Raw genomic sequence first — 17,886 nt, 5'->3', positions numbered from 1 at the left:
AACTCCTCCTATACCACTGAGGAAGTCTTCAGAAAAGATAGCCATTTTAAAAAATAGCGAACACACAACCATATAAATATTATCATCTTTATTTAATTTTATATAAGTGTTCTGGCTTTATTCTGTTGACACGTCCCACATCGTAATGTTTATCATGAATCTTATCAATTGAACAAATAACTAACCAACAAGTAATCGAAATTTGCTTGAATTGGAATGAAAATAAAAACAACTCAGATTCATCCACTTTACTTCCTTACAGCCATAAGCTGTCAATATGCCCTGAAAAATATTTGCTGCACAGTGACTGATACAACGATTAGCCAGCCACTAAATACTGAAGAGAAACATGATCATTATCACTTCACATCTGCTTCGTGTTATGGTTCCAACATGTCTTGTTGCTTAATTACTAAGGGTAGTCAAAGTTTTAATTATTATCTCAAAAAAAGAGTTACATGATTAACTGTCTGCCTGTTTGCAAGTACATGTCTGAAGTCCTGGTGTTCATTGCAATTCCCATGCCACTACCATGACATGCGACTTGCGGAGCAAAAACAAAATTGCGCAGCCGATTGTACTTTATCAGTGGGCCTCAGATTTGAAAGGATGGAGGCTCATGCTTTGTCCATTCAAAATGATTGAAGCTATCCATTGTTTTTTGTAATTCACTTCAGGCAATTGGCAAGATGATTTCCTCAATAATGCCATGGCTGGCTGCCTGTCTTGTCCTCTCCCTATTAAACACTTGTGGGTAATCAAAATGCCTGCATATATACCTTATGTTTTCCTTTTATTTAGTTGACATTTCAATTGTAAAACAATCCTTTAACAAACAAAGTACTGATAGTGATGCAGTCATGGTTTTCATACTGAACTGATATGCTATTTACAGCTGGGCCAAAAATGGTGACATGTAAAACAGTACTCTAAACGATGTCTTTTGTATCAGCGAGAGTGGACAGAAAACTTATTCCTGACACACTGATTCAAGTAGCAAATGGAGGAAAAATAAAATGAAAATAAAGGTGTGATCATAGAATATCCTTTCATGTAATAAGTCATGCTATCAAGTAATGTAAGATAGACTCTCAGTGTCAATACAGATTATTTTCAGTTACGTTTGTGCAGGAAATAATTTCAAATAGGCAGTTTCACTAGGACTCGGTTTTCAAAAGTGTAGCAGCTGCTGGTTTCACAAAAGAAAGACAGAAAAAAAAACAGTCCATCAGACTTGTGAATTCTGAAATATCAACTAGGTTATAAACAGTCACATATTTTAGTGTGTCTCTTAAGCAGCCATTAAGATTAACAGATTGTTAGGCACAGTAATTTCCTAGATGGTTCTCCACATGACTCAAATATCGGTTCACAAAAAAAAAAAAAAAAAAAAAAAAAAAAAAAAAAAAACAGTATAAAAACTACAATTATTATGTACTTGGCCTCAGCACAACATAATGAATAAAATCTGTCCCAGGAGCTCTATTACAAGGCATGCACCATAGAAGATGCAGATGCTATGCTGGAGGAGGAGGAGGAGGAGGAGGAGGAGGAGGAGGAGAAAACTCCCGTCAACAATGAGGTCATTAAAGATACTATTGGTAACAAAACCATTACAGCCTAAGTTTCAAGTGATCATCATTTGGCATTTAATAGTTCCAATCATAAAAATATAGTATCATTCTTAACATTATAATGCCATTACATTCAAACTTTTCAAAGAATTGGGAAAACTTGGGGGAGAAGAGTGTTTAGAGGATGAGTGGGGAGGGATAGAAATCAAACCAAGAAGATGCTATTTCAGTACATAAAAATGTCAAACTGCTGGAAAATCTAACAAATGTCATTTGAAGATAACTTACATTGTAGCTGTACAATATATTTTCACAACAGTAAAAATAGGCCTATTTTTCACTGGAAACATCCCAACATTCACCTTAAACAATTATGCAAAACAATGGAAAACATAAATCTGAATGGATTGATGTGGAAGTCCTCACACATGAGAAGCCTGTATGCTAAGCTCTCACCACCTCACTTGATCTATTGCTTATATATGAAGATTTTCTTTACAATTAATTATTGAGCAAACCAATATCAAATATGTTTCACAGATTCTAAAGCAAACATTATCGGTCAATCTGAAACTTTGTGCTGTAAAAAGTACTGAATTAACATGATTTCAGTTCGTACTATTGAAACATACAAAAATGAGATCAGTGACTATCACTACACCATATTACATGGAGTGATGCAATAGGCATTAGTAGGTGGGAAGAAGTAGAGAAAGAGCTGCAAGTAGTGTGTGGCTTGATGGAGTCAATACACTGTGGTGACAGAAGTCATGGGATAGTGAGATGCACATATACAGATGACAGTAGTATCATGTACAGAAGGCATAAAAGGGCAGAGCATTGGCAGAGCTCTCATTTGTACTCAGGTGATTCATGTTAGGGAATTCAATATTCCACGATCTACAGTTCAAGAGCGTGCCGCGAATACCACATTTCAGGCATTACCTCCCACCATGGACAACACAGTGGCTGACGGTCTTCACTTAAAGACCACGAGCAGCGGTGTTTGCGTAGAGTTGTCAGTGCTAACAGAAAAGCAACACTGCGTGGAATAACCACAGAAATCGATGTGGTATGTGTGACGAACATATCTGCTAGGACAGTACAACAAAATCTGTTTAATTGGCTACAGCTGCAGACGACCGATGCCACTGCCTTTGCTAACAGCACGACATTGCCTGCAGTGCCTCTCCTGGGCTCGTGACCATATCGGTTGGACCCAAGACAATTGGAAAACCATGGTCTGGTCAGATGAGTCCCAGTTTTGGTTGGTAAAAGCTGATAGTAGGCTCTGAGGGTGGTGCAGACCCCATGAAGCCATGCATGCAAGTTGTCAACAATGCACTGTGCAAGCTGATGGTGGCCCCATAATGGTGAGAGATGTGTTTACATGGAATGGACTGGGTCCTCTGGATGTTCAGCTCTTTCACACCATTTGCAGCCATTCATGGACTTCATGTTTCCAAACAATTATGGAATTTTTATGGATGACATGCAGCATGTCACTAAGCCACAATTGTTGACGACTGCTTTGAAGAACAGTTTCGACAAAGCAAGCAAATGGTTTGGCCATGCAGATCACCTGACATGAATCCCTTCAAAAATTTATGAGACATAATTGAGAGGTCAGTTCGTGCACAAAATCTTGCACTGGCAACACTTGTGCAATTATGGATGGCTGTAGAGGCAGCATGGCTCCATATTTCTGCACGGGATTTCCAATGACTAGTTGAGTCCGTGCCACATCAAGTTTCTGCACTATGCCAGGCAAAAGGAGGTCCAGCATGATATTAGGATGTATCCCATAACTTTTCTGACTTCCGTGTAGTTCTGAGGAGAAGTAAAATAAAGAAAAGAAAATATGGCTCATTCTTTTTAATAACTTGGCAAATAAATGTAAATGATTAAATAACACAAATTCTTAGGCATACAGTTCAATAAATTATTTTTTTGTGAAGTAATGATGATCTTGAACCACATTCCAAATTACATCACTCGTAAAATTACAGGATAGCAATTACACCAGAAGTTCACTGTTTAGTGAAAAACATTGTTTGAATAAAATTTTTATCAAAGAGGTAACCACATCTAATCCTTGATAGAATTATATATTACTAGCAGCTACCAGTGATGAATTTTGTACATTAAAGACTCCTCCAAAAAATTCCACACTTTTAGAGTCACCTACATTTATTTTCTTTTCTGCAGTTCTTACACCAACTAAACTAGGGGAATGCCTTTGATAATACAATACTGCTGCTAGCATATTCCATATGCTAAAGTTTGGCCATAGAACATTTGTAAAATATACACTGGAACTTGAGATCTGTGGAACAAGAAAAATCACAGTTAGTGGAAAATGTTGAAAAATACAATACATGAGAAATATCTTGAAACAACTATTTCAGAAAAATTCTTATTCACCAAAAAAACAAAAGGTAGCAAAATTGGTTATTAACTTATCATATCAAATTTTTAACTGTCACATTTTGCATGTAGCTTACTTTCTGCTTTCCTTCAACTTTTGCCTTTTTCATTTTTTTCACACATTAATCTACAAACTTTGTACAAGTTTAACATATTCCCACAGTATACACTACTGGCTTATATTTACACAGCTGACTTCTACACCATCTTTATGAACACGCCAAATTAATGTTGGAAGTCTCAACAGCAAAGATACAGTATTTCCTGTGGCTACAGTCTCATGGTATGCTGAGGCAGCACAATTCATCATATTTTGTGTATATTTATTCCCTGGTTTCCACCTAAATGTGTTTTGCACCAGTTGTTTCTTTCATTTTACATTTTGCTGGCTTCCATTGTCAACTCCAATATGAGTGCAAAATGGGCAAATTCCTACTGTACTGCATTTGCACTACAAAATTAATTTTTTCCATTTGATAATTTTCAAGGCATGCGTAGTAGTATCAGGGCTCAGCTATCACACAAAAGAAAGTACATGGCTGATATGGAATTATTCTTTCTTTGTGATCTAGATACTGTGTGCCTCAGTCCCATATGCAATCTCAACCTGGCACATATAATTTACAAACTCCAACACCTACCTTGTGTTGATCATGTACTACCAACTGTGCAGCTCTAACTACATTCCAATAGAGCCAATAGTTGCCTGAAAGATGATTTTCTTGTTATTTACTACAGCTTTTGACAAAAAATTTGTTTTTACTTGTATATCCTCATCTAGCTCTTTATCATGTAAATGTATCTCAAGCACAGCATTTGTGGCCAGTGTGTGGTATGTGAAAGCCATTTGTTATCTCCAAACACTAATAAAATCATGACAACAGTGATACCAGGTTCAGGCTGCAGGATGTGATTAGTCAAACTATTGTAAACATATTCTTGGGTCTTTTATGTGGTAGTTTATGGATGTTATGCAAACGAGAAGGATGGTGACCTATCATACTTAAATCTATTGCATTCTTACAGATCAGTTAAACAGCTCCACTGATCCTAAGGAAATATTGAAGTGTTCTTGATAATTAGCCACTACAAACACGATATCTCACCTGGTAATGTGAGGCAGTTGTTTCTATTCTACTGATCGTTAATGTGGAAATAAGAATAGACTATTCATTAATATCTGTTCAACAGGTTGTTGGACCTCTCAATGAAACAGCAAAAAGGAAGAGGAAGTCCAACCTAGCACAATTTGACTCTAGACGAACTTGTTCAAATGGTAGGAGTGGGTACAGACCCCTCGAATAGATGATCGGACACAAGGTGTAGCCAGCCAGAAATAATATCTTACATCAGCGCCAATTATGATTGTAACTTGAGGTCTTTGTCAATATTTGCACGTGGTCTGATGCTTAGCTTTGCCCACAGACCTTTAAGTAATGTACTCCCTTGGAATACTTTTAGAACCCTTATATTCAAGATGCCAGAGCCTTCATTCTTGTGATATTCTTGGTTCCATATTTCTTGACATCAACAGATAAATTAACTGATATTGCTGAAAAGACACTCAACTTCAAACATTCAGTCTATCATTTCAATGGATAAAAATGTGTAAAGATGCTGAATTTATGTGCCACATGCCAAATTCAAAATTTGGATTGCATTTCCTTTTTGAGAACTGAAGCAGCATTCACCAATACACATCTTGGTGCAGGGATTGGCAATTGACCCCAACATAAACAAATGTACTGTGTTGCACATAAATAGTTATGAGGGCCCATTACTGCCTGACTGCACAACTGCAGAACACTCACAGGAAGCAGTCACACCCATTAAACATCCAAGAGTATGCATATGGAGTGATTTAAAGTGGAACAACCACATAAAACTACTGACAGGTGAGGCAGATGCCACACTGAGATTAACTGGAAGAATCCTCAGAAATTGTAGTCCACATATACACGAGGTAGCGTAAAAACTCTTGTTCAACCTATACTTGAATATTGCTCATCGGTCTGGCACCCATATTACATACAATTGATAGAGGAAAGAGAGAAGATGGAAAGAAGAGCAGTGTGTTTCATTATACATTCATTTAATAAACACAGAATCATCATCATGGAGATGTTCATCCAACTCCAGTGGCAGAGGCTGCAAGTGGGGAGTTCTGCATCACAATGTGGTTTATTGCTAAAATTCTGAGATTATGTGTTACTAGATGAGTCAACCACATTTCGCTTCCTCCTATGTACATTTTCTGAAAAGATCATGAACATAAAATCAGATGAGGGTTACCAACAATCTTCCTTTCCGAAACCATTTGAGACTGGAATGGAAATAGGAATAGTACACTAAGCACCCTCTGCCACATACTGTAAGGTGTCTGGCAGACTAGAGATACAGATAAGACTACAACAGACTATTGTCATCAAAGAGGATATTGTACTAGAGAACTATATTGGAAAAAATATTATATGTGGAGAGTATGGTTCCTGCGTAATATCTTATTCAGTGTTGTTTTCCAGAACTGTACACTCTTCAAAGATGATAGTTCTGGAATTTCAAGCCAAAAACTCATAAAATAAATTAATTAATACTGTACAACATCTACAATTTTGTGCACTTCATTTCTAATTATGAAGATATTCTACCACGTAGTCACTCAAGAATCAGTTGACATCTAAAAAATGTGTTGCGCGGGTACAGTTTCATGATAGTTACATCACTCTCAGCTTTTACAAAGAACAACTATTTTGTAAATAAGAACAGTCTTCCCTCAGGAATGAAATTTAGAGTCTTAACTGAGCATGCCATTGAGCATGGAGAGAGAAGCTTCCCTTCAGAACTTCCCAGAATATTTCTTTTTTTTCTTTGGTTAGTTGCTGAATGTATAACATACCATCACAGTATTCCACTGAAATCTCAGTTGTAATTATTATGCCTTCAAAGGTCACACATTCTAACAGACATGTGGCACAGCATGTCATGCCTGCTTAGATGATAATGTAAGAGAAAACAAACCTCCCTGCCCTCACAATCCTTCTATCACTTCTGTGATTTTAGACACACTTTTATTGCAGCTGCAAGTGGAAAGGTGAGTATGATAATGTCCAAGAAATGTTTCACCCTTTTTACAAAGGGTTAAGGGAAAATTTTACAATGTAGCAACATTGTTTACCTTTCAAAATAATTTCCATTATATCCAGTCACTCTTCATCTACCAAAACTACACTTCATATTATGCCTCTGTTACTCGAGTCGGGTATTACTCTGGGTGCCAATGCCCTGAGTAATTTGCATATGCAGGCAGACACAAGTCTTCCTCAATTGGGGAATGAGACATGCTGGTTTTATTTCACCAATATGGCAGAGTAGTGTGGAAAGTCTTCTCCAAGCAAGAGAAAAATCTCCTCAAAGTATTGATTCAGATGTCAGCCCTCAAAAAATAATATATCAAAATACTTCTCACCACTCTTCTTTCTTCTACTGTGATATGTCTTCATGTTAGCTCATTAACAGCTTTGTCACAACTGGTCTGAGTGTTAGCTCACTGTCAGATACAGCAGGACATCATAGCAATATTACTGTTGTGTATTCCACACGTAGTGAATACAACTCACTGAACATATAGGAAATGAACAATGACCGAGCACCATAAAAGTTTTACAAATTGTATGTGAAAGGACAAAGAGAAGGTTATATTTTCTACTAACCTGCCAGAGAAGGAAGTCGCTGAATCTCACTTCACCTGATGTTCTTATCAGTAAATCGGGGTCTGGGCTTCCATTTGTATAAAGACACTCCCCAATCATCTTGTGGTCCACCTCACATGGCAATAACATATCCTTTTCCACATTGGATACTATGTGCTTTACAGCTGCTGTCATTTCATCTCGAGCTAAACATGTAGAAAAACTACAATCACAAACCTATCCCACCTACACAAATTTAAACAATTTTTGTCAAAGACATTTCACTTCAAACACAGTGTTTTTTATGCATAATGGATTTCTGGAAATGATTCACAGCAACAATAAAATCTGAATTGCTGTGAATTCCAAACTATTTACAAATATTTCAATACATAGCCTACATGTTCCCAACATAAAATAAAGGAAAAACTGTACTGAGTCATTTGTGGTTGTTATGGAACACCAAAAGTAGATTTCAGAAAAAAGTAGAACACTGCAAGTAGTAACTTCTGCATCTAAGAAAGAATATCCCAATGATTGTTCGAACTACTGAACCTTAACAACGTTATCAAATCCTTAAAAATTCTATTATATAAGCTAAAATAAACTACTGCCTAAGATAAAACCAATTTGGATTCAGAAAGGGCAAAGGAACAAAAGATGCTGAACTAGTGCATGCAATGTACGATATCTGAAAGAAGAATCGAGTTGTACAGGAAAACGTATGCAACATCCACTAAAAATATTTGAGGGAACTTCTACAAGTAAGTTACACATTATTATGGCAGGCCAAGAAACTTTAACTGAATGCTGCACTACACTTCAGACACAGACACATGACACTATTATTCAACACAGTCACTAAGTCTCTGCAAACAATGGTGAAAACATTCTACCAATCGTTCAATTCCTCTCTGACTGAAATCCACCCCTTAGTCACAGAGTCATTTGTAACTGCTTTGTGAATGCCTTCATGCTGGAAAATCTGTGGTTGTTGCAAATCAGTTCCTCGATTGACTCGACATTGTCTGCTGTGATCGATGTTGATGGTCTTCCTCCTTGATCAGTATCACTCACACCTGTGCAACACTGGTCAAACTGTCTGCACCATTTCACAATGGCTGGGTGCAACATTGCATTTGGTCCACATACTGCCAGAATTGAAGGCGAACCTATGAGCAATTTAGACTCTTGCCCACAAGAATCACACTGTCCTGTGTACTTCAATTTTGGAGTTTGTTTTCAGTTGTCACACAATTTCAATTGCACACTGTGATTCTCCCGTTATCCGTACTGCAGCAGAACTGTCTCGGCAGGAAATCCCGAACATGTACTCCTGCAATGGTCTTAGCAAGGGACTTTATGAAGTCCCTACATATATATCTGAAGAAGGATTTTTCTGAAAGCTAACATCATTCTCAATGTGGTTTATGTGCCTACAGATGACTCAGCACCTTAACTATCCAATGAGGGTTTCTTGTACAAATTGCAAACAGCCGATCACCTGCAAACTGGAACAATTACAGGGTGTATACGTGCACAAAGAAAAAAAATTCTTGGATTTCTCCCGGATTTCCCGGTTAAAAATACACTTTCTCCCAGGTGAAAACATACTTTTTCCCTGTTAACTGACAGTATATTTTCTCTTGGAACTGTATAACTTATAAGCCCTTTGAATGATTACGGTTTTATACACGGGAGAAGAATTCCCCAGTGCTTTAGAATACTAAACACGAAGAAAAAAATGCGTTTTGGAAAGATGTTTGATGTGCAGCAACATGTACGCTGCATATTTTCGTATTACGAAAGTATAAATTTGAATTCCACCACACACCGTATGTTACTTTCCGAAGCATTGAAATCGAGATTGCGATGCGCATTTGTAAGCTAGTCTTAGCTCATGTCACGTGATCTCGCCAGCCGATGACAGCAGGTATTCACAGCTTAGGACACGTGATGTAGTCAGCCAATAGCAACATCACTGTTATGTAGCGCGAATGCACAAACAGAAAAAGTTAATGGTTTAAATTAATATACATAGTGTTGCTACACGAAACGCAAAGCTTTCACATATAATATTGGTCTGTAAGATTAATACGCTGCAAGAGAAGCTAAGCTTTCACATACAGTGTTGGTCTTTTATGCGCGTATTACAATTTAAGATATATCACACAAATGTCCCTGTAAAATTTTTAATAACGACATAAATGTCTGATCTTCTGGGCTCGAAACTCATCTAAATGGCTCGTCAAAGAGTTGATTTTTAAATGAGAGTCAAACGCTCTGTGATTTAAGAAATTCATCGTACATCACACATAGCTCCATTGTAACTGCCAGAATGGTACTTCGATGGTAACGCTTTTCAAATCACCATTCGGAATATTTTCCCATGACCTGTTAGAAATAAGTTTGTTTCCGCAGTTTGCCAGATGACAGGCATCACCGCGCTTGTGCAGCTACGATGTTGTAGGGAGCCCGTATGTTCGTACATGTAAAACATTAAAAGATCGTACATTATGTCATAGAAGAAACAAGACATCAGAGGATACTCCAAGAGCATGGAAATTTCGAGACCCATACTAAAATGTGCACATTCATATGTCCATATTCCCAGTTAAGTAGGCCACGACCTGATATTAAGCTTTTCAATGTGGTTTACGGGATGTAAATTTTCCTGGAGTACCAGTACTGTGTTATCTCATGTTTGGTTCTTTATTATGGCATAATGCCATAAGTGCTAAAAGTTGAAAATGTGCACTTGAAATGCAGCGAACAGGTGTGGAGTTAAACACTTCGTTTCAAATATATTTTCTGCCTCAGCAGAAAAGATTAATAAAAGAAAATTTCTATAGCAAACCGACAAAAATAACTTCATTGTTCTGCAAGGCAATTAACGCTTGACTGTCAGAAAGGTGGAAATCAGAAATCTGTTTTGTTTTCATTTGACATGAGAGCAGTAAACGAAGAGGAAACAGCAAAATCACTAAATGTAAACACGGGTCACGTGGAGACTACCAACTTCCCCACTATAACTAGACTGCTCTGCGCATCATCCTCGGATCTACGATATTTCCGAACCGGTGCAATACCCTGCCACTCCCTCGAGCGTTTGAGATAGGACGAAAGAAAAAATTCGAATTTTCAAAAAATGTTCATTTTGTAGCGCACATCATTCTGAAGAGTCTGATGCATAAAACATATGTGTTTGAGGAAATGTAAGACATAGTTATTTGGTCATATGTATGCCAAAGGGCAGTGCCTCGCCTCCTCACACAGCGTTGTTCTATCGCACGTCACTATACTTTGCTCTGTGGAATTGAAACATGTATATTTTGTAACAGATGCCATCAAACCATATTCAGGACAGTGGAAATTAAAATGTCCCGTGGTGCCTCTCCTGCTTACAATCGGCCGGTTTGACGTCCCGTCCCTCTTTTTTTTTTTTTTTTTAAGGAAAAAAAAAAAAAAAGAACTCTTCAGAAAATTAGCACTCTTTATTCCCTATCAGCTAACAACTTGCTGCTTTGTGTGACATAAAATTAAATATAGGATACATAAACCCAGTAAAGACAAGGGACAAGCAAGACAATACACATTTCTTCAATCCTTAGCTCCTAGAATTTTTTTCACTCTAATCTTGCTACAGCTTTACATGGCATGCTTTCCTTTCTGCGAAAGAATCTATTACCTTATCACAGCTCGTCAAACGTTTTGCTACATGAAAAGTCGAAATGTCATTGTCTAATACCGAAAAAGCTGTTAATGCAAATAGGACCCAAGATACGACCCAAGACGTGTAGTTTCCCGATCTGATTACACCTATTTTGTCACTCTCTGCTAGATAAAACAAAGTAGGCCTGTCTAATACTGCAACAATTATAACACACACCAAATAAACGAGACTGTTTTGGCACATACGGTCTTTTTTGTAATGACAGAATATAATTCACAAAGTACTAATATCAAATGCCTATTAGGCTTACTACAAGCGAAAAGCCTTACGTTAGGAAATAGTTTCACACTTCATTCATATGCTCCAGTTTCTCAAGTATGAGATCGAAAAGTAGTAGTACGAAATTTTTATACAAACTTGGAATCTTCATATTGTTCCATAATTTGTGTGATGTCATTGTTTCTTCTCCTTCCTCGTTCTAAGAAACGGTCTTGCCATCACTAATTCTATAACTATTCCTGCCAATGTCAAAGCTTATTCACAGGTTAACTCCACTAACTCTGCCAGAATCACAGGTTTAGTTATCCCGCGATTATTCTCTGGTTAGGCATTGCTACATCTTCGTACAACGCATTTTCCACGCTTCTTCCAGAATAGAATTTAAAGTGGCTGCTAGCCGAGGACTGTACAACTGGCCCTTACTAGTATAGCGATCTGGCCAAAATTTTCTGTCAAAATTTCATTTTCTTGGATACAACGAGAAGGTAATATGTAATCTTTCTTACCTGTGATTCGTTTATTTCCACTCCTGTAGTCTGAATCTATGGATTTAGCTAGTAATTATAACACTCCTCATTCACAAGCCCAATTAACCACCCAATCAGAAAGTGGTTGGCATTCATCCTTTCGGCCTTACTCCACTCAGCTCGTATAGCCCCTTGTGTCTGTATGAAAGTTTGTTTCTACATGCAACGAGGATTCCCCTGACAGAGACATCATGTACACTATGCATGCATTCACAAATCAACTTAGAATGTGTTCAAAAATTGACAGGGATACGTTTCAAAGTCATATGAATAATCGATAGACTAACGTGTGCTGGATGCTAGTCGCTTTGTGAAACAAGGTTTTTTTTCCCTCAATAGTATGAATTTGCCCCTAACCCCCCTCCTAGAACTGGGCCTCCTGCGCATACAAGAATCTGGCAGCTTGGGCGCTTCAGTAAAATTTTTCCCGGTAGCATCTAGCTGCTTACACAGCCAACAGCCACATTTCTTTAGCCAGAAGCAGGAGAAGGTATTACTCAACTGCACATGCACATGATTCCGCTCGTAACTGCTAAAACGGATCTAATGTAAAAAGTTGTGACGTCACGCTCATCGGAGGCAATTTGTTGTTACGGAACATTGCATAGTCTTCCTAAAGCCTTTGACACATTGTGCTGTTGGCAGACACTTGTATGAGCACTGTGTTTTGTTGCTGTATATGGCGCATTTCCTTTGCAATTTAAGTTGCATATCAATTCAGCAGTGAAGACACTGTAGCTATCTGGCAGAGAGTGGAGTTCACTGCACCGTGCACGTGTGTATGCAAAGCCTGTTCCGTCGATGAATACCACTTCTGAACCTGAATATTTCTCAGGGACAGCCAAGAACTGGTAGTGAACAATTGTGGGATCAACAAAATCTTTTGGACTAAAGGATACTTCAAGGCAAATCCAAGGTCGGGGTACAAGCCATCGGCGAAGATGCTATGTCTCCCTGACCAGAGGAAATGGAGGAGGAAGTTTCAGTTACAAACAGAGACACATTAGGTGCGCAGCAATTGTTAAACCCAGTTCTGGTCACTGTTGTGGGACATGGAACTCCCTTTCAGGGAAAAGGACATGATGTCCGAGATGTTCAGGGAAACTAAGAGATAGCATATAGTGTAATTCAGCAGTTGCTGTTGGCACTTGATATGTAATGGAGGGACTCTAGTCTTGACAAGTAGGCTATTTACAGTGCTAGTTTGGATGGCTCCTGTCACAATTTGGACCCCACAATGACGAATGGGGTCCGGTATCTGCAATGCTGTGGGTGATGCTGAACCAATGGAAGACTTCCATAATGAAGACGGTACAGAATCTGGGCTTTGTAGGGCCGCAAAAGGGTACAGCAACCTGCACTCCACCTAGTGTAACTGAGGCAGTGAAGTGCATTGAGGTTGCGGTTTTGTTTTGTTTCGTTTTGCTTTAGGGCACAAGAAACAACTGGGGTCATACGCACCAAAGTCAAAACTATAAAACACGAAGACATAGAGGAGTTAAAAAATGACTATATGTCAGTCCCTATTGACATAATAGATGACGGAAAAACAGGCACATTGAAAAAGTGCTAAGAAAGACACCATACTGAAACGGCGGTCAAAAACTAAAACTTAAATGGCCGTCACCATATTGCTTTGGTGGATAAAAAGTAAAATGCAGTCGACGGCCTGTGCATCATATGCCGAAATGGCCGGTAACTCAGACAGCAAATCCACGCGGGAACATAAACGGTTAAAAAATGGGCATTCCATCAGGAAGTGGTGGACAGTTAAAATTTGGGAACAATGTGGACAAAGTGGTGGGGTAGCACCACTTATCAAATGACAATGGCTAAAAAAACAGTGCCCGATACACAGCAGAGTCAAAATAACTACCTCCCAGTGGGAGGGCTGAGAGAAGGTCATCCAAGCCGATGGGAGAGGCTTAGTAATCCTGAGCTTATTCCCACGAAGGAAGGACCATTTGCCATGCCAAAAGGGACAACCCAACTCCTAACAGACAGCAACAAAGAGATCATCGGAGGGAACAGAAGAACTCGCAGGTTGAGGTACGAGGACTGCAGCCTTGGCAGCAGTGTCAGCAACCTCATTTCCTGGCAGACCGACACGACCAGGAACCCACAGAAGCATCACACTAACTAGACCATGTGTGAGTAAGTGACAGTTTTCCTGGACCCGCTGCACTAAGGGATGGGCAGTGTACAGCACACACAGACTTTGAAGAGTACTTAATGAGTCTGAGCAGATGACACAACTGAAAAGGCTGTGTCACCAGATGTACTCCGTGGCCCGATATAAGGCGATGAGCTCGGCTGTAACTACTGAGGAGTGTGCCGGAAGCCGATATCGAAAGACACGGGTGCCAATGACGAAGGCACACCCAACCCCACCGTTAGTCCGAGAGCAATCAGTGTATACAAAAGTACTATAGCGAAGTTCCGTGCAAAGGTCACGAAACTGAAGGCGACAGACCGAGGCACCGAGGCTGGAGTAATGTCCTTAGAAAGCAAATGAAGGCCAAGCTCAACACTAGCCATTTCACAAAGCCAAGGTGGTGAAGGGTTCACACCCACCGGAAAAGATGCAGGTAGTGTGCAGTTCAGCCGCCAGAGCAAGTGCCGTAAACAGACTCCAGGAGGCAACAGAGAAGAAGGACGAGCCCCATACTGATGATCAAAGGAATCATCACAGAAGGAGGCATAGGATTTGTGGTCACGCATGGCAGACAAATGGCTCGCATACCTGCCGAGGAGAAAGTCACGGCGGTAGGACAGGGGTAGTTCAGCAGTTTCAGCATACAGACTCTCAACTGGGCTGGTGTAAAAGACACCCGTGGCCAAATGGATGCCACGATGGTGGATAGTGTTGAGACAGCGTAAGAGGGCTGGAGGTGCAGATGTTTAAATGAAACACCCACAGTTGAGTCTCGAATAGACAAGGGATCGGTACGGACGGAGGAGGATCGTTTGTACCCCCAGGAAGTACCATTGAGGACACGTAGGACATTGAACAGCGGGCTGCCAGGTAAGATACGTGGGAGGACCAAGAGAGTTTCCTATCGAGCAGGAGCCCCAGGAATTTCATAGTTTCAACAAACAGAAGGGCAACAGGCCCAAGATGTACCAGGAGTAAAGATGATCAAGACAGTGTTGAAAATGCCGCTCAATGAGACAGGTCCGTGGAGAACTGCAATAGATGGCAAAATCGTCAACAAAAAGGGAGCTGGAGATGCCCAGTGGTAGACAGGATATTATAGGGTTAATGGCGATAGCAAAGAGGACGACACTCAGGGTGGAACCATGTGGCACACCATTTTCCTGTATGAAGGTGTCCGACAAGGCAGAACCCACATGCACCTTCAAAACTCGATCTTGTGCCTGAAGGAAACAGGGTAGGCAGCCACGGAAGTCCCACATGTAAAGAGTATGGAGGATACCAGTTCTCCAGCACGTTTCTTAGGCCTTCTCAAAATCGGAAAACATGGCCACAGTCTGGGATTTCCGCAGAAAACCATTCGTGCCATGAGTGGACAAAGTAACAAGATGGTCAACTGCAGAATGTCGTGCTCGAAATCGACACTGTGGATTCGTCAGTAAATGGGGAGACTCAAGCAACCACACCAGCCAGGCACGAATCATACATTCCATCACCTTGCAAACGCAGCTGGTAAGAGAGATGTGGCAGTAGCTAGAAGGAAGGTTTTTGTCCTTACCGGGCTTAAGTATAGGAATGATGATGGCTTCACACCAGTGTCCAGGAAATGTGCCCTCTGCCCAGATGTGGTTGCACATATTAAGCAGAAAGTGCTTGCCTGCAAGAGAAAGGTGTTGCAACATCTGAATGTGGACGGTGTCCGGCCCTGGGGCGGAGGATCGGGATGAACTGAGAGCATGATTGAGCTCCCTCATAGTAAAGGTGGCATTGTAGCAATCATTACTCGGAGAAGAGAAGGGTATCACCCGAGCCTCCTCTGCTCATTTCCAATGGAGGAAGGCAGGGTGATAGTGGAAAGAACTCAAACTTTCCGCAAAATGGTGGCCCAAGGTGTTGGAGATAACAATACGGTCCACGATAACATCATCTTCCACTGAGGCCGGAAATGTGGGAAAGCATCTCAGGCCCATAGAGCCGTCGGAGGTTGGCCCACGTGACAGAGGAAGGGGTGGAACTGTTAAAAGAACTACTGAATGAAATCCAGCTAGCCTGTTTGCTATCCCGAAGAACACGACGACATTTGGCATGCATCTGTTTATAATGAATGCAAATTGCCATCGTAGGATGATGGTTAAAAACGTGGAGAGCATATCTCTGCGTGCGAACTGCATCGCGGCATGCCTCAGTCCACCAATGGACTGGGACACGAGTTGGTAAAGAGGAAGTGTGAGGAATGGAACATTCTGCAGCAGTGAGGATAATGTTGGTGAGACAGTCCACCTGGTTGTCACAACTGGGGAAATCTTGTTCTTTGAAGGTTGCCAGGAAGGAGTAAAGCTGCCAGTCAGCCATAGGAAGCTGCCATTTGGGTGTGCACACAGTTGGGGTAGGAGTCAGCAAACGGATAGCACACGAGGAATGGTCACTCGATTAGGTGTCAGAAAGAATAGACCATTCAAGATGAGGGGCAACCTGGGCAGTGCAAAAGGAAGGTCCAAACGGGAACAGGTGTGCAAGGAGTCGCAAAGTAAATTGGGTGCGCCAATGTTAAGGCAGAGGAGGTTAAGTTGGTTAAGAAGGTCAGCCAAGAGGCCACCTCTCTGACAGGTCCTGGGAGAAGCCCAAAGGGGATGATGCACATTAAAGTCACCAAGTAACAAAAACAGGGGAGGTAGCTGCCCAATAAGCTGAAGGAAGCCTGGTGACATCGAATGATGGAGGGACATAAATGGTACAGAGGGAAGATGTCAGGTGGGGAAGGAAAAGGCAAACTGCAACTGCATGAAGATTGGTGGCCAGGGAGATGGGTTGACTGTGAATGTCATCCCATATGAGCAGCACGATGCCCCCATGAGAAGGAATGCCGATCTCAGGGGGAAGGTCAAAAAATGAATCGGTAAGAAATGTGAAAGCTTAAAGCGGTCGTGAGGGCGTAATTTCATTTCCTGAAGGCAGAGTACAAGTGGATGCTGTGATGCTTAAAGCAGCCATAAATACTCTTTGAGGGACCGAAGGCTGCGAACATTCCATTGGAGGAGAGTCACGACGAGGGAGAGATGTAGGGGTGTCACCTCGGCAGCTGCCAAGTGACAGCTGGGGAAGAGTCGCTACTACAGGGCACAGAAGCAGAAGGATCCTGCTCCACGGGGTTCGCAGAAGCATCAGCTTGCTTGTGTGGTCAGTCTGTGGAGTCCAACACTGAAAAATGGTTGTTGGTGCGCACCGGCAACACAGAGGCTGCCCGGGCTAAGGTATCATGTAGCAACACCATCGAAGAGGATCTTCAAGTTGGTGAAGGAGAAAACCATTGGCCTTTGGTGGACTTCTTCGAGCCTTTCCAGTTAGAGGAAGTCTTGAGCGTTGTTTGGCTGGAGGGATGGAGGAAGTCTTCACAGGAGTACTCCTCCTTTCCTTTCCAGCCTACCAGTTGTGTAAGTGGTGGCTTCACCCCCTGAGGTGAGAGTTTGACGGCTTGTTGCACAGCTGGACGGGGGGGGATCGCGAAGCTACCTTGACACTGGGCGATTTCACAACCTCAGAACTGAATTGGAGGTTGCATGTC

General features: G+C 40.9%; 1 protein-coding gene across 3 annotated transcripts in view; it reads right to left on the bottom strand.

Annotated features, from left to right (window-relative positions):
- Positions 1-3,434: 3,434 nt before the first annotated feature.
- The window catches only part of LOC124554961 (dehydrodolichyl diphosphate synthase complex subunit DHDDS), a 60,212-nt gene continuing 45,760 nt past the window's right edge, over positions 3,435-17,886 (bottom strand). For all 3 annotated transcript variants that reach the window (XM_047128666.1, XM_047128665.1, XM_047128667.1), the window contains exons 6-7: positions 7,712-7,896; positions 3,435-3,900 (exon numbers count right to left, since the gene is read on the bottom strand). In XM_047128666.1, the coding sequence (XP_046984622.1) occupies positions 3,679-3,900; positions 7,712-7,896 (407 nt within the window). In that variant the 3' untranslated portion in view covers positions 3,435-3,678. The remainder of the gene's footprint in view (positions 3,901-7,711; positions 7,897-17,886) is intronic.

This window comes from Schistocerca americana, chromosome X (assembly GCF_021461395.2).
Source record: "Schistocerca americana isolate TAMUIC-IGC-003095 chromosome X, iqSchAmer2.1, whole genome shotgun sequence".
Taxonomy (NCBI): domain Eukaryota; kingdom Metazoa; phylum Arthropoda; class Insecta; order Orthoptera; family Acrididae; genus Schistocerca; species Schistocerca americana.
This window is presented reverse-complemented; position numbering and strand designations above follow the sequence as displayed.